This window comes from Pantherophis guttatus, chromosome 15 (genome assembly GCF_059756535.1).
Source record: "Pantherophis guttatus breed Tessera chromosome 15, ASM5975653v1, whole genome shotgun sequence".
NCBI classification, from domain to species: domain Eukaryota; kingdom Metazoa; phylum Chordata; class Lepidosauria; order Squamata; family Colubridae; genus Pantherophis; species Pantherophis guttatus.
Genome location: NC_142077.1, coordinates 7,435,073 through 7,458,884, shown reverse-complemented (window position 1 = coordinate 7,458,884; position 23,812 = coordinate 7,435,073). Strand labels below are relative to the sequence as shown.

The 23,812-nt window shown below is 47.9% G+C and overlaps 1 protein-coding gene and 1 long non-coding RNA gene across 49 annotated transcripts in view; one reads left to right on the top strand and one right to left on the bottom strand.

Moving 5' to 3' along the window:
• Window positions 1-23,812, bottom strand: part of KIF1B (kinesin family member 1B) — a 115,411-nt gene that overhangs the window by 4,122 nt on the left and 87,477 nt on the right. For 27 of the 48 annotated variants that reach the window (XM_087878910.1, XM_087878913.1, XM_087878934.1 and 24 more), the window contains 17 exons: window positions 23,554-23,716; window positions 22,285-22,375; window positions 21,623-21,741; window positions 21,459-21,514; window positions 17,286-17,394; window positions 15,179-15,245; window positions 13,965-14,049; window positions 12,087-12,192; window positions 8,662-8,776; window positions 8,158-8,291; window positions 7,431-7,495; window positions 7,022-7,167; window positions 4,373-4,612; window positions 3,094-3,165; window positions 2,886-3,007; window positions 1,868-2,017; window positions 1,021-1,213 (listed from right to left, as the gene is read on the bottom strand). In XM_087878910.1, coding sequence (XP_087735036.1) covers window positions 1,021-1,213; window positions 1,868-2,017; window positions 2,886-3,007; window positions 3,094-3,165; window positions 4,373-4,612; window positions 7,022-7,167; window positions 7,431-7,495; window positions 8,158-8,291; window positions 8,662-8,776; window positions 12,087-12,192; window positions 13,965-14,049; window positions 15,179-15,245; window positions 17,286-17,394; window positions 21,459-21,514; window positions 21,623-21,741; window positions 22,285-22,375; window positions 23,554-23,716 — 2,033 coding nt within the window. The remainder of the gene's footprint in view (window positions 1-1,020; window positions 1,214-1,867; window positions 2,018-2,885; window positions 3,008-3,093; window positions 3,166-4,372; window positions 4,613-7,021; window positions 7,168-7,430; window positions 7,496-8,157; window positions 8,292-8,661; window positions 8,777-12,086; window positions 12,193-13,964; window positions 14,050-15,178; window positions 15,246-17,285; window positions 17,395-21,458; window positions 21,515-21,622; window positions 21,742-22,284; window positions 22,376-23,553; window positions 23,717-23,812) is intronic. The other 21 variants (XM_087878911.1, XM_087878915.1, XM_087878935.1 and 18 more) reach the window with 1 other exon arrangement.
• On the top strand, window positions 13,369-14,821 carry LOC148111872 (uncharacterized). Its single transcript, XR_015729931.1, has 2 exons — window positions 13,369-13,577; window positions 13,712-14,821. It is a non-coding gene; the product is annotated as an uncharacterized LOC148111872 (long non-coding RNA).

The window sequence follows — 23,812 nt, the reverse complement described above, 5'->3', positions numbered from 1 at the left end:
AAATAATAAAATAAAATAATAAAATAAAATAAAATTAAAATTATAAAATAAAATAAAATAAAATAAAATAAAATAAAATAAAATAAAATAAATAGCCAGTCTAGTGAAAAGAAGGACTGGGGGGGACATGATGGTAACATTCCAATATTGGAGGGTCTTAGGAAATGACTATTACCTAACTTGTTGGGTTGGCAATATATAAACCCTCAATGTCGCTTTAAGACTGCTGTATTGCATCATACTGTGTCCTGATTGGTTAGCTCTGTAGCCAATCTCCTTAAGAGGGAGCTAGACACATGGTTTGTTCTTTTTGCTGTTCTTGCTCTCTGATATCTCTGTATGCTACTGTTTGCAAATCCAGAAGAACAGTTTATTGTGAATGACTATGACGACTGGTAAGAAGACTTTGTTATTGGATTATCCCTGGACTGTCATTTTGGCTTTCTCCTGCTTTATATGTGTATGACCTGGACTGTTTATTGGACTGTGCCTTACTATTTTTCCTGAAAGTAAACTATAACACAACTCAGTGTATCTGTGTAGTGGCTGTGCTTATTCATAACTACTCTCAACCGTTTTCATGTGCATACCCTTGCTACTCAAGGGTCATTCCTTAACAGAGGGGCTGCCCAGAACCTGTTTTAAACCTATTTTAAAAAGCCCCAGAAGGGGAGGACAAGAAACAATAGATGGAAACAAATCAGGGAGAGAAGAAACCAGGAATGAAGGAGAAACTTCCTAACGGTGAGGACAATCAACCACTGGAACAGAAGTTGCCTCCAGAAGTTGTGGGGGCTTCATCACTGCAGGTTTTTAAGAAAAGACTGGAGAGCCAGCTGTCTGAAAGGGTATAGGGTCTCCTGATTGAGCAGGGGGTTGGACTAGAAGACCTCCAAGGTCCTCTTCCAGCTCTTATTTTAATTTCCTCCCTCTACTTTCTGCACCCAGGACAAGGGTGATCTCTTTGCAACTTCCCAGGGATTAAAGAGCCTGCTCCGAGTTTCTGGAGATGCCACTGACCTTCACCATGGCCTGCTGATCCTCGCTGTACTCCACCTGAGCCGTGGAGAGGTTGATGATCCCCCTTTCCACTGGGTCCTTGTCACTATTATAGATGAAGACGTACGGGCGGCGCACCACCACAAAATGTTTGGCCCACGAAGGGGAGAGGGGCTCCTTGAAGTGAAGGTAGCCTTTCTTGGAGACCACGGACCTGGAAGCGGAGCCCAGCACATAACAGACCGTCAGGGCAGGGAGGAGGGGTGGGCTTCAAAAATTTTATCAAGGGGTTCTCTGCCCCATTGCTGGGTGGGCGTGGCCTAGTCAGCCTCCTCCACCATGGTGGGGTGTGGGGTGGGGAGCGTTTTTGCCCTCCCCGGGCTCCGGAGGCTTTTCTCGAGCCTCCGGGAAGGCAAAAATGGCCTCCCAGGCTCCTGAGGCCCTCTGGAGGCCGGAAACAGGCCCGTTTCTCGCCTTCCCAAATTTCCAGTAGGCCCATTTTCCACCCTCCCTGAGTCTCCGCATGCACCCTGCACTTACCTGCATTCAAAACGGGCCGTGTGGGGACTCCTGGGAGGAGAGGGGTGGGCGGGGCCAGCCAGGAATGGGATTTGGGGGTTCTCCAAACTGCACAGAATTTTAGCTAGAGGTTCTCCCGAACCCCTGCGAACCCCCAGCAGCCCCACCCCTGGCAGGGAGTCTGACTGGTTGGAGCACCGGGAAAACCCTCTCCTTCTCAGTGGGAGGAAAAGCTATGAATCGGAGCCTTCCAAAGGCTGGGATGGAGCAACCCATCTTCAAAAAGGGGAGCGTTGGCTTTTTCTCCCGTTGTGAATGGCACCTTCCTTCCAATAAGGAAGATTCTTACCCAGGTCGGATTTCCTCGATATCCGGAACGAGGTTTAAAAACTCGTTTTTCCCGGCCCTTGCCAAATAAGAAACTTCCGCAGGGGGTGTCAGCTGGAATGGTTCTGCCTCCAGTCCAGGGCTAGAGGCCCGAGAATTTCCTTCGGGAGTTCTTTGGTTTAAAAAAAAAGAAAGAAAACGATCCAAAATGAAAAAAATGTGGTTAATTAAAAGTCAGGCGCGCTGCAAAGGCAGAAAAACACTAACTCGGTTCATTAATGTTTCATGATCAGTTCCGAGTCAAACAAACAATCAAAACAAACTCACAACAATCAAGGCTCCAAGTTATTTTGGGAGGTCTTTGGGGTTATTTATCTGTGCCCCTTATAAACCTGGATTAAGGGGACCAGAGAGCACCAAGGACTCCTTCTTTCAACCTTGAGCTACAAATATTCTATTCTATTCTATTCTATTCTATTCTATTCTATTCTATTCTATTCTATTCTATTCTATTCTATTCTATTCATTCCATTCCATTATTTTCTTTCTTTCTTTCTTTTTCTTTCTTCTTTCTTTCTTTCTTTCTTTCTTTCTTTCTTTCTTTCTTTCTTTCTTTCTTTCTTTCTTTCTTTCTTTCCTTCCTTCCTTCCTTCCTTCCTTCCTTTCTTCCTTCCTTCCTTCTTTCTCTCTCTCCCACCCTCCTCTCTCTTTTCCTTCCTTCCTTCTCCTTGGTACTACCACTGATGATGTTACCTAGTTGGGGTCATAAAAACGTCTGCAAGAAAACAAGCCAGCTCAGAGAGCACCAAGGACCCCCTCATGTCAACACCGAGCTACAAATATTCTATTTTATTGAAACCTGAATGAAACTATGGCACCTCCCTCCCCCTCCAAAAAGCAGAGTGTGCCTTTAAAGCAGGCATCCTTCAGGGCTGAGCAGGAGGGCAGTGGGAGAACAAATTTCTTCCCAGGCCAGAGAAAGAGAGCGAGCTGGAGGGGGGTTTCTGTCGAGGGACGGGCGTCAACTCAGCTCCACTCACTTCTGATCCACCGAGTTGTACCTCGAATCTGACAGCGAGGGGCAGGTGGTGGACGGGGTGAGGGTGGAGCTGCTGAAGCTGGAGACCGAAGAATCCCGCCCGATTGGAGAGATGTCGGACAGCTGGAAGAAGGAGGAGGCAATAACTCTCAAGCTTGGCGCTTCGAGGGAAAAAGCTCGTGTTGACCACGGGTTAAGCTTTGGCTTACCTTACAATCACTGATGCTGTTGTAGACCTGGTTAAATTCGCGGTTGAAAGAATGAGTAAGAAGCTGAAGGCACTGCAAAGAAAGCGTGGATTAGGACGGGGGAGGTAGGCAAAAGGTGTGCAGAGCTGACAGCAGAGTCGGACAGAGAGGAGGTTGGGGAGGAACATTGGCCAGTCCTGGAGTCTGGGGAGGGCTCGGACGAGGGCTCTCCATCGGAGGCAGAAAAAGGGCCATATGGGAGGTACGTGCTGCCTCTGGAGCCTCCTGAGTCGAACCTCAGCAAGGCAGAGGACCTGGGGGAGCCTGTTCCCAGTGCGTGCATGCGCAGAGCTGCCAGAAGGCACGAATAGTTAAAACAAAAGGGACGACTCGGGAGTAGGGCTTGGAGATGATTGACCCCTCCCATAAGGCTTAAAAGAGGAGCAAAGGCACGTGGGCCTTTGCAGGAAGCAACGTTGTTAATTCTGTGCAGTTTAGAGCCCGAAGTTCTGTTTGATTCTGGACTCCGTGTGGCTTTGCCAATTAGGTCTTTGGCAGTGTGTCAAGGGAGATAAAGGTGGATGATTATCAGCCTTATCCCGAAGGACTCTTTACAACTATTTGGGACTCATCTGTGAATGAACAGAATTCACAGCTGTTGCAATAAAAGAGGTTTTTGAGACTACTCGTGTGTTTTACTGACTCAGGAAGCCTAGGTCAGAACAAAAGGAGTTGAAGTCCAGGCATCTTAAAAGTTGCCAAGGCTGAGAAAACACAGATCTAGCGGGGCCCCCTTTTTGGGGGGAAGGAGGTTGGGGAAAAGGCAGGTTCGCAAAACACCACCACCGCAACCGTCACACACCCCTGGTGCCAACTCTGAAGTTGGCCTGACTGAGGCCATCTTCGAGGCTTTAGCGTTGCCACAACGCTAAAGATGAGGGTTAGGGATGGGGAAATAAGAGACAGCTGGGGCTTTTGTAGCCAAAACAAAATACTTTCCCCTGGGAACCAAGGACATTCCAACAGGTGGCTGAAGAGAGGAGGCGTGCTGTTACCAAGCAACCAGACAGCACCCTGATTGGACCATGTGACTGTTTGTTTGGGAAAAGGGGAAAACTTTTACTTTTAATTAGGTGAAAACCGCGGGAACCTTTAGAGTCGGTTTTCACCAGCCTGTGCCAATATGATAGATCCAATAAAATAGATCCTTTGAGATAGATCCTTTGAGGAATCTACCCGCCTCGGAGTTCTGTTTATTTATGGGTGTATTACTTGGAACCCTGACACCTGGGCTCGGTACCTTGGTAGCTAGCTCCTTCTCCCGCTCCACTAGACTCTCGATGTCGGCAGAGTCGTAGCCACTGCTCTCGCTGGGGGTGATGGCGCTCTCGAAGGTGGTGGAGGAGATCTGCGAGGAGATGCTGGTGGAGGTGCTGAGTGTGCTGCTACTCAGGCTGTGGGAGAGCGAGTCACTCAGGGACTTGGGGAGGCCGTTGCCCAGCTTCTCACGCAGCAACAGGAAGTGACGCGTCTTCTCCACCTGGGCAGCAAGAAAAGAACCCAGAGAGGTTCCTCCCATGGCTTCCAAACTGGGATGTCATCCTCTAGCCCAGGGGTCGGCAACCTTAAACACTCAAAGAGCCACAAAGGTCCTAACCGGAAGCCCCCTGTTCAATTCTGGAGCTGACCGGAAGTCCAGTTCCCCCATCATAGAGTCTCCTCCTAGCGCGGCGTCCTTTTTCCTCTGCAAACTGGAAGTCCAGTTCCCCCATCATAGAGTCTCCTCCTAGCGCAGCATCCTTTTTCCTCTACCTGTCCTAACCGAAAGCCCTATCAGTCGTGGAGCCGACCAGCAACAGGGAGCTGCAGCAGAGGGATGAAAGAGCCACATCCAGCTCCAGAGCCGCAGGTTGCTGACCCCTGCTCTAGTCCCCCACCCCTCCAAACTACGGCAAGCGTTGGGTTGCGGGGAGGGGACTGAGATGGACCCAGCAAGAAAGGACATGTGCAAAAACGAGGGACGGGTCCCAAAGATGCTGTATTTTGCAAGAGGCAACTGGATTTCCTGGTTTTTCTTTGACGACGTTTCGCTTCTCGTCCAAGAAGCTTCTTCAGCTCTTGACTGGATGGTGGGGAATAGAAGGATGTATGGATTTATATGATTTATTTACTTAGATCCTTTTTTGGATTTATATATATATATATATATATATATATATATATATATATATATATATATATATATATATATATATATTATTTGATTTATATGCCGCCCTTCTCCGGAGACTCAGGGTGGCTTACAATGCATTAAGCAATAGCCTTCATCCTTTTGTATATTTATACAAAGTCAGCTTATTGCCCTCACAAACTGGGTCCTCAATTTACCTACCTTAGAAAGGATGGAAGGCTGAGTCAACCTTGAGCCTTGGCGAGATTCGAACCTGCAGTAATTGCAGGCAGCTGGTCTTAATAACCAGCTTAATAACAGGGTGCCTTAGACCACTGTACTACCAAGGCTCTTGGTTATGGATTTATAGGATTTATTTACTTAAATCCTACTATTCCCCACCATCCAGTCAGAGCTGAAGAAGCGTCAGATCCCTAAAAGTGATACTGCCATTCAATTGGGAGAAGGGGGGTGGGGGCTTGGATTTGATTCATTAGTATTGCCTTGATAGTACAGTGGTCTACGCACCCTGTTATTAACACAGCTGCCTGCAATTTACTGCTGGTTCGAATCTCTCCAAGGCTCAAAGTTGACTCAGTCTTCCATCCTTTCAAAGGTAGGTGAAATGAGGACCCAGTTTGTGGGGGCAATAAGCTGACTTTGTATAAATATACAAAAGGATGAAGGCTATTGCTTAACGCATTGTAAGACGCCCTGAGTCTCCGGAGAAGGGCGGCATATAAATCAAATTAAAAAAAAAAAATTGCCTGTGACAATTGTTATTTTATAACTTGTATCCTGGGAAAACACCCTGAGATCTTCGCACTTCTTGGGGAATGTATAGGAGGGATGGCCATGTGGGTTGTTTCACTTTGATAGCCAATGAAAGATAGCGATGAGAATGTATGCTTATCCGGTTCGCAGGGCAGCTGGTAAACTAACATCTTCACATTTGTGGATTGGCTAAATCTGCATCTGGCTAAAGGGAGGAGTCTCTACTGCTTTAATCCTACTTGTCTTGCCTAAGGGTATTCAGACGCTGCTTTGAATCCATTGCTGTCACTTCTGCTTAATAAAAGGTTCCTTTTGAAATAACTCCGTTTCAAGAGTTTTCACCAGGGGTGAAATCCAGCAGGTTCTAACAGGTTCTGGAGAACCGGTAGCGGAAATTTTGAGCAGTTCGGAGAACCTGTAGCAGAGATTTGGAGTAGTTCAGAGAACTGGCAAACCCCACATCTGGCTGGCCCCGGCGTGAGGGTGGGAATGGAGATTTTGCAATATCCTTCCCCCCAGGAGTGGGGTGGGAATGGGGATTTTGCAGTATCCTTCCCCCAGGAGTGGGGAGGGAATGGGGATTTTGCAGTATCCTTCCCCCTGGAGTGGGGAGGGAATGGAGATTTTGCAGTATCCTTCCCCTGCCACACCCACCAAGCCACACCACACCCACCAAACCATGCTCACAGAACCGGTAGTAAAAAAAATTGGATTTCACCACTGGTTCTCACTTTCTTAAGTTAGAAGGAGAGGCAATCCTTACAGGAAGCTTCTTGGGTGAGAAGCGAAACATCTTCAAAGAAACACCAGAAAGACTTTTTTTAAAAAAAAAAGCACCTTTGGGACAACTGTGACCTGGATGACTTGAGAATCTCCGTAGACAAAAGAGGGACAGGAACAATTAAGAACTTCGGCAGCCTCAGGGAGATGTTTCACCAACAGGAAGAAGCCAAGCAAAGGAATCCCAAGCCCTCCCTTCCTGTTCCTGCTCCTTTGGGCCCCCACCTCATGCAGCAGCTCCATCTTCTCCAGTTCCCACTGGTGCTCCAGGATCAGGCTGTCTCCTCGGGGTCTCCACCCTGCCAGGTTCTCTTCCCCTCGGACGTAGGCTACGGAGGTATCCAGGACTTTCCGTCTCCTCCTCTGCATTCCTGAAACATGAAAACCGGATTCAGGTCAAGTCAGTTTCCAACGCACCAGGAGGGAAGGGTTCTACTCCGTAACCAACAAAAGAAGTCCCACTGCCATTTGAAAAAGCACCTTTGGGACAACCATGACCTGGATGACGGAGAATCTCCATAGCCAAGGGTCAGAAATATAATAAATTCACAAATCAACCCAGTTCGGGAAAAAAATATGGAGGCATTTTTCTTTTTCTTTTTGGCATATTCATAAAAAAGGGACGTCTTCTGACCTGGGCTTCCGGTATCGGCCATTTTGCACAAGCTCAACTCGTAGATCCCGGTTACTCGGTTGCTGCTTGCAAAGAGGGAAGCAGGGAAAAACAAAACGATCATTTGAGAAAAGAAGGCAGTCTTAGGAAAGGGTGTCAAGCTCTTCAAGAATGATTACATTGGTCCACGCTGGAGTTAATTCGTCATAGCAATAGCACTTAAGACTTATATACTGCTTCACAGGGCTTTCACAGCCCTCTCTAAGCGGTTTACAGAGTCAGCCTCTTGCCCCCAACAATCTGGGTCGTCATTTCACCCACCTCGGAAGGACGGAAGGCTGAGTCAACCTTGAGCCTGGTGAGATTCGAACTGCCAAATTGCAGGCAGCCGGCAGTCAGCAGAAGTAGCCTGCAGTACTGCACTCTAACCACTGCGCCACCGAGGCTCATAGGTTTGTCATATAACAAATATATATTTATCATGTACACAGGAAAAACCTGCTTTCCTTTTTTTCTTAAGTGAAGGAATCTTTGACTTATTCCTGGTCAGACTGAAATTAGAGTCCTCTGCTTTGGCTGCTCGCTTGAAGGTTTCCAAGAACCGACTCAAGCAATTGTTTGAAATTTCGCGAGGAGGTTCGTGAGACAGCAAGAGACAGGCTGTCCACAAGCCCACCCGCCCACCCACCAAGCTTAATCCATGTGTCTCGTGGCCCTTGGACCACCCCAGGGGGATGATCTGACTTACGAGTCTGGGGACTTGGAGTAGCCACGTCCAAAGAGACTCCGCAGCGAGCGGGGTGGCGAAATCTTAGCGTCTCGCGAGTAGAAGACCATGCAAATGTCCTTAGTGATGACGGCTGGTTGGATGCAGTGATCCAGCTGGAAGGGGAGAAACAGCTGGATCACTTTCACCATCGGTGATGGGCAACGTACAAGCGAACAGGTGGCATTTCAGCTGTCTTTGGCACAGGTGTGTGGCGCAAGTGGAGATGAATGCACATACTTCTAGCTCCAGATTTATTATTCTCTATATCATGGGTGTCCAAACCTTGGCAAGTTTAAGACTACAACTCCCAGAATTCCCCAGCCTGGGACGTTGAAGTCCACAAGTCTTTAAAAAATTGCCTTTCTTTTTAAGAAAGAAATAGAAAGAGGAATTCCCTCCAGTGGGGGGTGTCCCTGTTTTTTAAGAGCACTTCAAACTCTCCTATCACCCTTCCGTCAGACTGAAGCTCTGATGCAACCTCACCTCCAGGTAAGCCGAGAGGGTCATGTAGATCTTCTCTGCGTAAGGGGTCACCCGGTTTAAAAGAAGGGAGTTATGCAGGGAGCTGTCCCAGACAGCCTCAAAGCGGTAGAAAGTTCTGGAAAAAAATAATTAACATCAAAGGCTAGGATCTGATGCTCCAGTGCAGAGGTGCCTCTTCCAGCCATGGCTGAGCAACTGCTCTGAATAAGCTTAGAGCAGGGGTGTCAAACTCAAGGCCCCGGGGGGCCAGATCCAGCAGGTGGGGTGCTTAGATCTGGCCCGCGGAGCCACCCTGGAAACAGCGAAGGACCGGCATGCGGGGCCTCTGCCAACGAAAACGGAACTTGTGAGGGTCACGCACAACCCCCTCGAGCTTCGTTTTCACTGGCAGAGGATTGCAGGAGGCTGTCGCAACCAAAAACAGCTCGGGAGCCCATGCTCTTGGGCCTACCTCCACAGGTGCTCCACCCACCACAACATGAGTGATGTCGTGCTGGCCACACCCACCCTGGCCACGCCTCCCCCCCCCCCGAGGTCAAACACAACCCTGATGCGGCTGTCAATGAAATCGAGTTTGACACCCCTGGAATTCTTGGAAGGTAGAAGGAAGCAGACCCCTTTCTAAAGTTTTTATACCAACATTCTCTGCCTTCTTCTCACTTAACTGCAAACCTCAATTTTTTTCAATGATGGGCATCAACAATATCAAATCAACCAGGGGTGAAATGTAAAATGTGTTACTACCAGTTCTGTGAGCGTGGCTTGGGGGGGGAGGGGGGGTTGGTTAATGTGACTGGGTGGGCATGGCCAACTTTTTTTTTTAAAAAAAAAAACTTTTCAAAGCATTTTTTTAATGCTTTGAAAAGCCTCTGCCGTTTAGGCAACTCAGCTGGGATCGTCAGAGAGGCTTTTTAAAAAATGCTTTGAAAAGCCTCTGAGGATCCCAGCTGAGTCACACGATCATCAGAGGCTTTTTTTTTTTTTTTTTACTTTTAAAAGCATTTTTTCGTCGGAAGAGGTTGTAGAAAAAATGCTTTTAAAAGTAAAAAAAGAAAAAGCCTCTGATGATCGTGCGGCTCAGCTGAGTATTGGGGGCGGGGGGGGGGCAGGGATTTTTGCTACCGGTTATCCAAACCACCCACCATCATCGCTACCAGATCAGGCGATCCGGTCCGAACTGGGAACATTTCACCCCTGAAATCAACTCATGGTTCCTGGCTTAGGAGTCAGGTTGAATGACTGGCATTCAGAACTAAGAATGAGAAACGGAGGGAATGTTGGCTACCTTTCCATGGACAAACAAGGAAGAAGCAAGGCTCGGCTTTTGTTTTGTTAAGGTGGCCCTGCTAAGCTAAAACCTCTGAAGGTTTTGCTTACCCATCAAACCTCCTTGAAGGAAACGCAACTGAGTGGCCCAGCCCTGCCCTAAAACAGCTATTCTAAGCATTTTCAGCCCTTCTAAATCTGGACAGACCTGCTTTGCCGGGTTAAAAGAAAGGGAATCTTGCACAGGAAAGCAAGAAGTGAAAGAACGGCGGAAAAAGGAGGGGAGGGCAGATTGGGAGAGGGTCAGGGGTGGGCTGCTGGGGGTTTGCAGAGGTTCGGGGGAACCTCTAGCTAAGATTCTGTGCAGTTTGGAGAAACTCCCAAATCCCATTCCTGGCTGGTCCTGCCCACAGTTCCCCTCCCAGGAGTCCCCACGCAGCCCGTTTTGGATGCAGGTAAGCGCAGGGCGCACGCGGAGGCTCAGGGAGGGCGAAAGAAGTTCGGGAAGGCCAGAAATATGCCCGTTTCTGGCCTCCAGAGAGCCTCCAGAGCTTGGGAAAGCCATTTTCGCCATCCCGGAGGCTCAGGAAAAGCCTCCGGAGCCCGGGGAGGGCAAAAACAGCTCCCCCGCCATAGTGCAGGAGGCCAACTAGGCCACGCCCAGCCAGCAACCGGGCAGAGAACCCCTTGCTACAATTTTTGAAGCCCACCCCTGGACAGGGTCCCAGGAGAAGGCGAAGCAGCAGCAAATGAAATCCCCTTTTAATGAATTTCAACCAGGGAGCAGAAAAAACCGCAAACGTTACGTCTAATTCCCGACTGCTGGGTCAGGATGGAAAAGACAAAGAGAGGGACACAACGTTAAAATGGCATTTCAACCATGTGGGAAGCAAAGACTGAGCACAACAGAAGCCAAAGGGATTAAATCGGGAAGGAAGAAATGTAACTGGATACAGTACTGGGCGTTGGGGGTCAAGACACACTGGAGAGGAGTTTTGAGGATGGGATTCGGGAAAAGAGTGACAAGTAAAAATTAAGCGGGGGGGAGGAGGAGGACGGGAGAAAGAAGCCGAGCACAAATATGAGACTTGAACCCACAGAAAAGCTTCTAGCTAGCATGCTAAAAGGCTGGCCCAAATAGATCACAAAAGTCTCTTTTTTGCAGCACCCCCTAAGATTCTCAAGACCTTGCTGGGCGGGCCTTTGAGAACGGGGCAAAGGGGAGATTTTAAAGCCACCCCCCAAAACAAGGAGAGGTGCCACAGCGCAAGGCAGCAAAGGGGTGGGGGTGGGGTGGGAAGGGGATGAAAGCTCTGCCCGCCAGCCGAACTCTGGGATTAGGGAAAAGGGGAGGAGAGGCTGGGCACTAGGCCAGGAGCGTTGGGCGCCAAGGAAGGGAATTTCAAAATACCTAGGCATATCCTTATCAAGGAAGAGCCTGTGGAGATACAGAAAGCATTCGTTAGGTCGGCCCCAAACACGGGTGGACGAGCGACGAAGGGAAAGCAGTGGAGAAAAAGCCAAAATTCAAGCCAGAGGACAAAACCCAAAGACACAAATGCAGGGACACGAACACGCACACACAGAGACAGAGAGAGACATGCATCATATATGTGAACACAGGAGGACGTTTCTGCAACTTCCACCTTCTTCTCCTGCCAAGGGCAAGAGCTGAAAACTGAGCAAATCGCAAACAGGATGAAATTTATTTCACGCCCTAAGGGGCCGTCATCACAGCGAGAAGACAGAAGCCTGGGAAGGGGGCAAAAATCCTTTGTGGTGGGTTATAATCATATATCATTATTTGTCGATTATGAAATACTCATTTGAGAGGTCTGTATGAGTAACATTAGTGTATTCTGGCTTGTTCCAGATCCTGGTGGGAAAAAAAAATAGTTTGCCGTTTTCACTATTTAAGTGCCTATTTAAGACTCTTAAGTGCCGCAACCTCATTTCTCTTTCCACTAAGGTTTAAAATCTGCTTCAAAACTCTCCTACTCAGAGAACGGAGGAGGAGCCTAATCCCAACCCAAGGACCCCCATAAGTGGGTCAGAATTCCCCGTCAGTCAGGCTGTCTGGGGAGCATGGGAACTGCAGTCCACCCCTAGCTGGGGCTCCCAGCTTGGGGAGCCGACAGAGGGTAAGGAACGCCTCTGACCTGTTGGAGCTGTGAGAGACCCTCAGGTATTTGGCGGAGATGATGTTGAGAGACAAGACGGCGTCCACGGCCGTTTCGTCCACTTCGGGTTTGTTCCGGATGCGCCCTGCAGAGCGGAGAGAGGCAAAAAAAAAGCACAGACTTATTCAAAGTCACTTCGCAGGGAAGAAGCACCATCTAGCGCCAGGGAAGTCAGACGCTCCAAATGGATGTAAAGATTTATTGCAAGCTTAAGCTCTCTACAAGAATCTGAGCTACTAAGGTCCAAGCAAATTGGCAGTAGGTGAGAATTGGTGGAATTCAAGGTACGCTGGACTTGAATCTCTTATGGACACGAAGGAACTCACGACTGATGGCATGTTTGACCCCTTCCTCAAGCTCAGCCTACATTCACTTTCAGAAAGCTGTGTACCGTATTTTTCGGTGTATAAGATGCACTTGCCCCCCCACCAAAAAAAGTGGGTGGAAATGTGTGTGCATCTTCTACAGCGAATGTTGCTGAAGCCCTGCCCATCCTTTGGCCCCTGCCTCCCAGCAATATACCTCTTTGCAGCAAACAGCCTGGTCAGCTTCAGCACAGCCTGATTTAGCACAAGCAGCTGATTGGCCGTTGGATCGGCCTCCCGGAATACCACCTATCAGCTGTTCCAGGCTGCAGGGATCACCACCACTCGTTGCCGCCCATCAATGCTGCTATCGCCACCTCTGTGCGCTCCATTTTCAGCCTCCACGCATCACGTTTTCAGCCTCCGCACACCCCATTTTCAGCCTCCATATGTCACGTTTTTGGCCCATTCCAGGCGGCGGGGATAGGTGGCGGGAAACCCTGCCGCCTGGAATGGGCCAAAAATGGGGCACAGAGGCCGAAAACGGGATGCATGGAGGCCGAAAGTGGGGCGCACGGAGGCGGCGATAGGCAGCGGCAGCGATGGGCGACTACAGTGGTGATCCCTGTAGCCTGGAACAGCTGATGGGCGGTGTTCCGGGAGGCCGATCCAACTGCCAATCAGCTGCTTGTGCTAAATCACGCTGTGCTGAAGCTGACCAGGCTGTTTGCTGTTAGGAGGTAAATTGCTGGGAGGCAGAGATAGATTTCCCCCCCCTTGTTTTCCTCCCCAAATGCTAAGTGCGTCTTATACTTCAGAGTGTCTTATAGTCTGAAAAATACGGTAATTGCAGAAGGATTTGGGAGGGAATGTCTCCAGACTGGGGCGTTTCCCCACCCAAAACCATTCATCAATCCAAATGCCAAGTCAAATCTTTGTGGAACGGTATGTTCCTTCCTGCAAAAACCAGCCTCGGTTACAGACCGTCCCACCCTGCTACTTCAGAAGTAGGGTCCCTGATGGCCCCTGAGGTTTCATGAAGGATTATCATCCGGAATGAGGACAACTCGCCCCTGCCAGCTCTCCCACGGCCAACTCACCACAGCCACTTCATTGCAGCCAACTCACCATGGGCAACTCATTGCAGGACAATTCAATAATTCAGGTTCATTATTTAAAATAATTCTAACCATTGTTTTAATTTTTGTCATTCACATTTTATTTTGGCCTTCCTTTGGCATCCTTTATTTAATTATTCTATTTGACTGTTTGATATAAGTGTAATTCTTGTGTCCACAGCAAGTTGTTCTGCGGGACAAGAGTTGGCCGTGGCAAGTTGTCCTCCAGCGAGTTGGCTGTGGGCAAGAGAGTCGTGGTGAGTTGGCTATGGCGAATTGTCGTACACCCATCATCCTTGGCCCTCCTCTCTGAAAATTCCCTGGGCCAGATATATGTGGCAGCAAAGTGGGCTGGGCACTCTTCAGTGAGTGGAAGAAGAGTGAGGAGAGAAGGGAGAAGGATCCGTCCAGAAACAGAGGAGAAAGATACCTACCGACTACCAACTCTCGCACGTCTTTCCAATGGAGCTCATTGCCCTTCTCGTGGATGATGGTAATGGTGATCCTCCGCTGTATTCCCTGCAGTGATGAAAAGAGACCAGCTTGGTTGCTTCTCCCCCTTAGCATTCCGCCTCTTTAAATGTTAGGCTTAAAACCGCCAAGATCTCCTGACATCTGGACTGGCAGAGAACTGAACTGAATTGGGGAAGCCTGCCAGATGCGGGTGCCAAAAACCCGGTCTCACTTTGGTGCTGGCCAGAAAAAGGGGAGAATGGAGCTCGAATTCACCGAGATGAGGTTTATAGGCAGTGTTGTGACCCGCCAGCAGCCAGCAGAGCTGGTGGCAGACTCAGACAGTGAGGGGGTTGGGGAAGAACATGGGCCAGTCCTGGAGCCTGGGGAGGGCTCTGATGAGGGCTCTGCACCGGAGGCAGAGAGGGGGCCAGGGCCGTCTGACAGTTGTCAGCTGCCTTCGGAGTCAGACATCAGTGAGGCAGACGAACAGCTGGAGCCTGTTCCCAGTGTGCATATGAGCAGAGTGGCCAGACGAAGGGAACAGCTAAAGAACAAGGGTCGACTCAGGAGTAAAGCCACAGGTGGACAGTGAATGGCCCCTCCCAGAGGGAATAAAAGAGGAGCTAAAGGGAAGGGGTGTTTGCAGGAGACAATTAGTTCGCTTAATTGGTTCGTGACTCTCCGAGACTCCTTGCCAAGTTTTGAAGATATCGGCCTGGCAGCTCTCCAAGCCAGATAATGTCTGTGACTGTAAATTCTCCCTTGAAAGGCTTTGCTGGGTATGAATGAGAGGAATTCACAGTAACTTAATAAAAAGGGTTTTTTTGTTGGACAAGGAGTCTGCTTCATGCTCTTGGGAAGCCTAGGTCAGAACAGGCAGATTTCCCAAGCAACACAGTTAATTTTTATTTCAAACAGCCGAGGTCAGGAGGGCAGCATCTAACAGTCCCTGTCTGACCTGAGGCAGCAGGGTCTGGTCTGATTACAACTTGGATAGGAGACCAGAAATAGCAGAATAGTAGGCCGGCCTTGAGAATTGGGAAGTAAAATCACAAAAAGAAGAAAATCCCAATTCTCTGGGCATTATTTCTGCTGCCCCAAAAAAACCCCGACTGAAAATAAGTTTTCCCGTAGTTGCCAGAATCAAGCCAGATTCAAAGGAGCCTTTGTGGGGATTTTAGCATCCACCCACCTGATGAAGCAAGAATGTCCCTTGGCAGGGGAGACCTCCAGTGTGGTCAACAATGGCCGGGATGTATCTGCAAGGGAGAGAGGGACAAATCAAGATGAGAGGGGGGTTTAATTCCCCAGGTAGCTCACAGCTACCTCCATCCCAACCCTTTCCCCCTCAGATAAGATTAAAAATACAGCTGGACTATTTGCCGGGAAATACCAAGATCATAGCTTATCAACAGATAATCACATTTATTAGAGAAGGCTCCGGGGAACAGAAAGGGGGTACTTAAAACTATCTACAAGGGAGGTCCAGAGACAGCATTTGTCGCTTTCTCTCATTTATTCTGGGAATTTGTTACAGAGCCGATTCTTCCAGCATGGAAGGAAAGCAAAGCATCGCTTGAAAAAACTTCCTCCCATCTTTCTTTCAAGACTGAGCTCTCCATTCTAAACCCAGAGCTGGGATTTAGCAGCCGCTTCTCTGCCTGGTTGCTGGGTGGGCGTGGCCATGGGGGTATGGCCTAGTCAGCTTCCTGCACCATGGCAGGGGGGGTTCCACCCTCCCCAGGCTCTGGAGGTTTTTCTCAAGCCTCCGGGAGTGCAAAATGGCCTCCCCCAGACTCCGGAGGCTCTCCGAAGGCTGGAAACGGGCCCATTTCTGACTTCTGGTACTTCCGGTAGGCCCATTTTTCACCCTCCCGGAGCCTCCATGGGCTCTGCACTTACCTGACATACAAAGTGGGACGTGTGCAGACTCGGGGTGGGTGGGGGTGGGGGTGAGCCAGTCCTTGCAACTACCAGTTCGGCGGACCAGATTAAAATTAACATCCGATTCGCCCGAACCGGTTGAATCCCACCCCTCCACCTGTTCTGACATCCCAGATACTCCACAGCGTAAATGTCAAGCTCTGAAGCGAACCTGGCTGGGACCATTTTGGAGACTTCGGAGTTGCCACAATGGGAAGAAGAAGGGATAGGGAGGGGGAGCATAGTTAGATGGGGCTTTTATAGCCAAAACAAAACAGGTTTCCTGTGGGAACCAAGGACATTCAAACAGGTGGCTGGAGTAGGGGGGTGGTGAAGTAACCAGGCAACCAGCCAGCAACTTGATTGGACAATGTGACTGACTGTTTGGGGAAAGGGAGAAACTTTCCCTTTTTAATCAGGTGAAAACCGCAGGAACTTTCAGAGTTGGTTTTCACCAGTTTGTGCCAATATGGCAACTCCAATCAAACTGTTCTTTGAGGAATCTACCTGCCTTGGAGTTCTGCTTTATATGGGGGCTATTACCGTATTTTTCGGACTATAAGACACACTTTTTAGTCTCCCAAAAGGGGGTGAAAATGTCTGTGCGTCTTGTAGACCAAATACTGCAGAAGCCCTGTCGACCCGCCCGCTGTTTTTTCGGCCTCCGCACACCCCATTTTCAGGCCTTTTTTGGTCTTTTTGCAACCCATTTTCGGGGGTTTTATGTGGCTTTTTTCAGTCCATTTTTTCTGAAAAAACAGGCCAAAAAAAGCCTCAAAAACAGGCTGCAAAAAGCCCAGAAAATGGGTTGCAAAAGACCTTGAAAAAGGGCTGAAAAAAGCTGCAAAAGCGGACTGAAAAAAGCTTCAAAAATGGGGCAAAAAGAGCCTCGAAAAAGGGCCGAAAAAAGCCTCAAAAACAGGCTGAAAAATGCCCTGAAACGGGCTGGAAAAAGGCTGGAAAAGGGCCCCCAAAAAGGCCGAAAATGGGGCATGCGGAGGCCAAAAACTTGTTTTTTGTTGTTTTCGTCTTCTAAATTTAGGTCGTCTCATAGTCAGCTGTGTCTTATAGTCTGAAAAATACGGTACTTGGAACCCTGACAATAAATATCTCTAGCAAGGCAGCTTCTGAATGGCCAAGCAAGTCTGACCATGCTCCTCTGGGTTTGCAGCAAGACAGAAGGTCTTCTCCTTCTCAGCCCGTTAGCCAGTGGTAGCGCAGTAGTTCTCCGTGCTCTAGCTTAAATCCCCCAAGCGCCTTCAGATGTTCCTCAACGAAAGGATCTCGCTTCAGCGGTCTCAACGCAAATAATAAGCAGCAATAACTGCTCCTGTCACTAAGCACCCCACCAGGCAAGGCAATTGGACCCAACTCACTCTCCCGTCGGCTCCAGTTCGCTGATCTCGAACCAAACCAGGAGATCGTATTTGGTCATGCTCTGTCCCAAGCTGGGTTTATTCATCGTGTTGAGTTTGGTGGCTGGGACTGAAAGAGAAAAAAATGACTGGTTTAAAAATTAAAAGAAAACGCAGTCTGGAAATGACTTTTGAACAATCCGAATGCTGCCCGGGGTTTATGAGCGTTGAGGCCAACAGATTGAGAAAGGCAGCTCTTGTGATGCTTAAATAAAGTGTCAAGTTTCCAAAAGATGCCCTAATTAATTCATGAGCCATGATCCAAACTTCAAAGGAAATATAGTCATTTATTACGAGCAACATTCCGGCAATACTCAGATGCAGTTAGGACTGATCCTACGTAGATTTATGTTCCCCTATGACCCTGTCTCTCCCCTCCTCTCTGGCCATGTCATAAATCACATTCTCCAATTAACCACTTTGGCTGGCTGTGAAACCTAACACCCTCCTTCTGACTGCGGTCAGAAAGAATGTATGGAATTCACTTCAGTTCTCCCTCCCTCCTGCTCATGGCAACTTGAAAGCTTTGCAAGTTGACATAAAGTTTTTCTGGCATGCTTTCCCTGATGGGTTAGGACTCATAAGCTCCAGCCTAAAATAATAGCAATTTGTATTATTATTATTATTATTATTATTATTATTATTATTATTATTATTATTATTATTATTATTATTATTATTGATCATCGCACAGTCAGTCAGATGTTGAGACTGGGTTTGGCATTTTTGTCTACCTATCGAGTCCTTACCAAGGACCTGAGATAGGCAGATTTGGATGTTTGATGGTGTTACAGATATCGTCTCAGGATGGAAGCTGTTCTAAGTAAAGCTGCCTTCTGCAACTGACTGGTGGCAAATTGGTCAATGCCAATGATGGTATTCAAGTGGTGTTCCAGTTGTTTTGGGATTGCACCCAAGGCGCTTATTATTATTCTCTCTTTTATTCATTAAACATGAAACTCAATCAACTGAACATTTAAAAATTTAACACAAATATTATTGACTGGCACTGAGGGATGATACGGATTGCTGCCAGCATCCTAAGTATCGACCATGATTATTAAAATTACTACCCTATTTCCCCAAAAACAAGACCCAACGGGAAAATAAGCCCTAGCATGATTTTTCAGGATGCTCGTAATATAAGCCCTACCCCCAAAATAAGCCCCAGTTAAGATCGTAAGCCAGATGGGTGCATTTAGTACCGTATTTCCCCCAAAATAAGACCTAACCAGAAAATAAGCCCTAATGTGTCTTTTGGAGCAAAAATTAATAGAAGACCCGGTCTTATTTTCGGGGAAACATGCTATTATTGTTGTTGTTTTTGCTGTTATTATCATCTTCATCATCATCATTAAAAAGAGACCTCGGGAACAAAAGAGACAGAATAATGGATGCATGGAAGAAGATTTTCATAGCAAAACAGGAACGTGGACCCAGAAGGAGTCCTGTAAGTTTTGAACAGAAGTATCTGGCAGGGTTTTGTTCTCATTTTAGAGAACCTGGAATGTCCTTGACATCTGGATTCAACTCATGAATTTGGGGTCCCGGTTTTGGATTCAAGCCCCAGCCCACCGCAGGGTGAAAGTGGTCACACAGGGCTCAGGAGAACCCCCCAGGTGCCTGGAGAAAGAGGCCTAAGGGTTGTTCCTACACGGATCCCAGATCGATTGTGTTACTGACCATCTCGCTTGGGGAACCGCTGGGCCTGACAACAGCTGGGGACAGGCAGAGAGAGAAAAGGAGGCGACCGGTCAGCATCGTCTTGGAACGTTGCCACGGCCGCCGTCGCAAGCACGTTGGCATGCTGGGACACGGCGTCGAGCACTGGTGCGTTTACATAGCCAGACATGAGATACATGACCAATTCGATTTTTCTCTCATGGTCTGGAGGAAGCAACGAGGACGTGGGAGGAAAGGCGTCAGGCAACGGTGAGAAAAAGAGAGGCATGTGAGGGAGGGAGGCAAGGAGGTCGGGTGGGGAGGGAGAGAAGGCGGGGGAGTAAAAAAAATGGAATGAATGAAAGAATTCGACATGCACAGCTGAAAGCTCAACCAAGAAAACCAAGGGGGGGGGGATGATACGATGAGCAAGGGGATGGTTACTGAGAAAGGAGCCACATGTGAGTAGAAAAGAGCTGATCAACAGGAGTCCGACACAATCTCCAGACATGACAAGAATGGCAGTTTCTCTCCATCCAATCCAATAGTGAAATGCTACCGGTTCGCACCAGTTCGGGCGAACCGGTAGTTAAAAAAAAAGCTACCGCTTCAAACCGGTATTTCCGATGATCACCTGTGCCACGTGATTTAAAATCGCTAGAAAGCCTGCTTTTTAATGAATCTAAATTGCGCGACACAGCTGTTACCCCCTCCTCGCTGTTCTGCTTACCTTCCTAAGCCTCCTTTTTCCACGCAAAGCGTGTGTTTGGTGCGTATTGCACATGTGCGCATACAGCTTATGCACCCCGCACTTGCACGAGCACCGAGCCAGTGGCAAACTGGGGAAGATTTCACCACTCATCCAATCCTCCAACATTTTTGGAGGTGGGGGAAGTCTGCTTTTGGAGGTGATTTCAAGAAGACCTCTCAATTTGCAAACAGCCAGTAGCCCTTGAGTAGATAAAGGCTGGCCCACAATTTGATCCATTTAAGGTCGGTTGCACAGTCAGCCAGATGTTTAGCATTCAGCATTCTTGTCCAGCTACTGACTCCATCCCAAGGACTTAAAGGGGGGGGGGCAGATGTTGCCGTTTAATAACATTAAAGGTATCATCACAAAACGTAATCAGTTATTGTTATTATGACTAATACAGAGAAACTAGTGAAGTTTGTCTCTTCCTTTTCATTCCAATGATTAATGTATGTGTTGGGGTTCCTGGCGCTCAATGAGCTTGGCGGTATTCTTGTAATAGAATAGAATTCTTTATTGGCCGAGTGTGATTGAACACACAAGGAATTTGTCTTAGGTCCGTGATGGCGAACCTACGGCACGCGTGCCACAGGTGGCACGCCGAGCCATATTGGTGGGCACGCGAGCTCAGCTCCAGCACACATGCATGCACCGGCCAGCTGATTTTCAGGTCTTCTGGGTCCACCGGAAGTTGGGAAACGGGCAGTTTCCAGCCTCCGGAGGGCCTCCAGGGGGGGACGGGGTAGGGAAGTCAGTTTTCGTCCTCCCCAGACTCCTAGAAGGGGTATGGAGCCTGGGGAGAGTGAAAAATGGGCCTACTGGGCCATCGTGTACCAAAAGAGAGCACGGGGGTAGGGGGATGCACACGCATGCGCACGGGGGGGTGGGGCACATAGAATTATGGGTGTGGGCACACACGTGAACGACCCCCCCACTTTTGGCACACGATGGCAAAAAGAATAGCCATCACTGTCTTAGGTGTATATGCTCTCAGTGTATATAAGGAGAATAAAATACATCCATGAAGAATAAAAAAGATACAATAGTTACTGATAAGCTATCAAATCATACTAGATACAAATAAAAACAATATAATTGAAAGATACCAGCAATGGTTATAGTAATAAGTGGGAATACTAGATACTAGTAAGGAAGAGAAGAAGAATAGTAATACAGTCTTAGTAAATTATTTGACAGTGTGGTGGGAATGATGCAGAGTGATGGCATTCATAATGAATAATAAAGGTAGACCTTTTTATTACCAAACTAAGTCACATCAGCACTGATGATGTTACTTAGTTGGCTAATGGAATGTCTGCGAGAAAAACCACCAAGCTCAGAGCACCGAGGAGCTCACAGTTCGACCCTGAGCTACAAATTTATTTATTTATTTATTTATTAGCAGATTTATATACCGCCCTTCTCCCAGAGGACTCAGGGCGGTGCACAGCCAAAGTAAAAAACATAAATACAAACATTAAAATACAGTTATATATATATATATATACAAGGATTCTCTTCTATTGATACTAATGTATTTTTATGGTTACTTTCCATTCTCTGCCAGCTGATTCTCAGCGGTCAATGAGTTATTCTTATTCTATCTGATTTGATGCCACCCGATTTCACCCAACACTGCGATCTCCTAAACAATTTTGTGCGCTAAAGACTTCGTTACTCCGAGGGGACAATTTCTCGTGCCGAGGAAAAACAACTCTTACCTGGCTTTGAGAGAGGCATGGGAGGAGGGAAATATCGCCGGGATGGCTGCGGAGGGCTGCGGAGAAAAGAGGCTGTTAGCGCAACTGGCTGGTCATATTTCGAATGGTCATTCAATGAATGGTTGTAAGTCGAGGACTTATAACCTGTGCTGTTATCCAGGTACCTGTTGAGTTCTTGTCCCTGCAGGTGGAGCGTGTGGAGCTGATAGTGTCCAAAGACCTCAAAGACAATGGGTTTGGTCTTGATGTATTCGACAAAGGATTCGGTCACTTCCACGGAAATCTGTCAAGAGGAGACACGAACAGCCGTCTGAGTGAGCGAGAAAAGACTCAAAAATACCATACTTTTCGGAGTATAAGACACACTTTTTCCCCCACTAAAAGAGGGTGGAAATGTTGGTGCGTCTTATACACCGAATACAGCCATTTTTGGCTTCCCGAAACCCTGCCCCGCGCATCCCATTTTTGCCAAAAACAGCCCCGTTTTTGCCAAAAATGGGATGCGCAGAGGGTTTCGGAGGCCTGCAGAGTGCTCCTGGGGGCTGGGGAGAGCAAAAACCGGACATGCGGAGGCCAAAAACTATTTTTTTTTTCTTGTTTTCCTCTTCGAAATCTTGGTGCATCTTATACTCCGGTGCGTCTTATAGTCCGAAAAATACGGTCATAATAAAAATAATAACAACCTTCAGCCAGCCAGCAGCAGAAGAGATGGCTGGCTTGCCTATTTGGAAATAGGAAGGTTGCTGCCCATACTTCATTTGCAGGTGATTCTGATCCCTGAAGAAGCCACCAAGAACCCCTCCAAGAAGGTCACTTCCTCACTTACATTCTGGACATGATAAAATCCAAGCGGGGTCCCTCGGCCGTTATTTTTCAGAGGTTCGGTGGAGAAAGCTTCATCGTGCCGGTGGAGAAAGCTAGGAAAACAAGAATGAACCAGGTGAAGGTGAAGTACGCCATCATCGCCTCGATTAGCAATGTTCGTTCCGGTCCCAATGAGGGTCTTAAGTCAAGGACTACCTGTATACCTGCCATCTCCCACATCAGAAAACAGAATAACAAGAGTTGGAAGGGATCTTGGAGGTCTTCTAGTCCAACCCCGTTTAGGCAGGAAATCATACATATATAGTCTAGTTTAATGAAAAGAAGGACTGGGTCACATAATAGCAGTGTCCCAATATCTCAGAGAGAAAGAAGAGGGGGTCAACTTATTCTCCAAAGCACCAGAAGGCAGGACAAGAAGCAACGGATGGAAACTAATGTTGTGGTTTGCCAGAGCTGGCAGCGCAGTCGGACAGTGAGGAGGCTGGGGAGGACCATGGGTCGGTCCTGGAGTCTGGGAAAGGCACTGACGAGGGCTCTGTGTCAGAGGCAGAGATGGGGCCAGGGCCATCTGGGAGCGATGCGCGCACTTCAGAGCCTCCAGAACCCAGAGCAGAAAGGCAGAGGAACAGGAGGAGCTTGTTCCTAGTGCACGCATGCGAAAAGCTACCAGAAGGCAAGAGCAGCTAAAGCAAAAAGGACAACTTGGGAGTAAGGCCAGGAGATGATTGACTCCTCCCAGAAGGCTTAAAAGAGCAGCAACTCTTTGGGATCTTTGTATGAAAGCAACATTGCTACATTTGTTTCTTGTCTGCATCTCTTGCTTCTGAACATCTTGGGGTTTTGCCAAGAAAAGCCTTTGGCAGGGTGCCAAAGAAGACAAAGGTTGGTGATAAGGCCGAAGGACTGTTTATGAAGAATTTGTTTTGGACTTAATTTGGACTAAGCTGAGAATGAAGTAATTCTCAGCTGTTCTAATAAAATATGTTTGTTTCGGACTGATTGTGTCTGGTAATAACTGCTTGGGCCTAGGTCACAACAACTAATCAAGGAGAGACGCAACTTAGAACCAAGGAAAAATTTCCTGACAGTGAGAACAATTAATCAGTGGAACAACTTGTCTCCAGAAGTTGTGAATGCTCCAACATTGGAAGCTTTGAAGAAGAGATTGGACAACCATTTGTCTGAAATGGGATAGGGTTTCCTGCCTAAGGAAGGGGGGGGGGGTTGGACTTTGTGCAAACATGAGGACTAGAAGCTTACTTAGACTTACTTGAATTGGCAGAAGATATCCGCATATTCTGGGAGGATCCCGTTGGCCTGGAGCACCGTCACCCGGAAGGTAAAGACACTGCCCAGTTTCAGGTGATCCCCAACCTCCTCAGTAAAACCTTCCATGGCCATCTTGCCATCCAACAGAGTGCTGGATTTCAGGTCTGGAAATATATATATATATTTATATTTTTAAAAGAAGAATGGATTGCAACCATCTTGAAGCATTTTTTTTACTCGCGAGTTAAGCCGCCTATGAG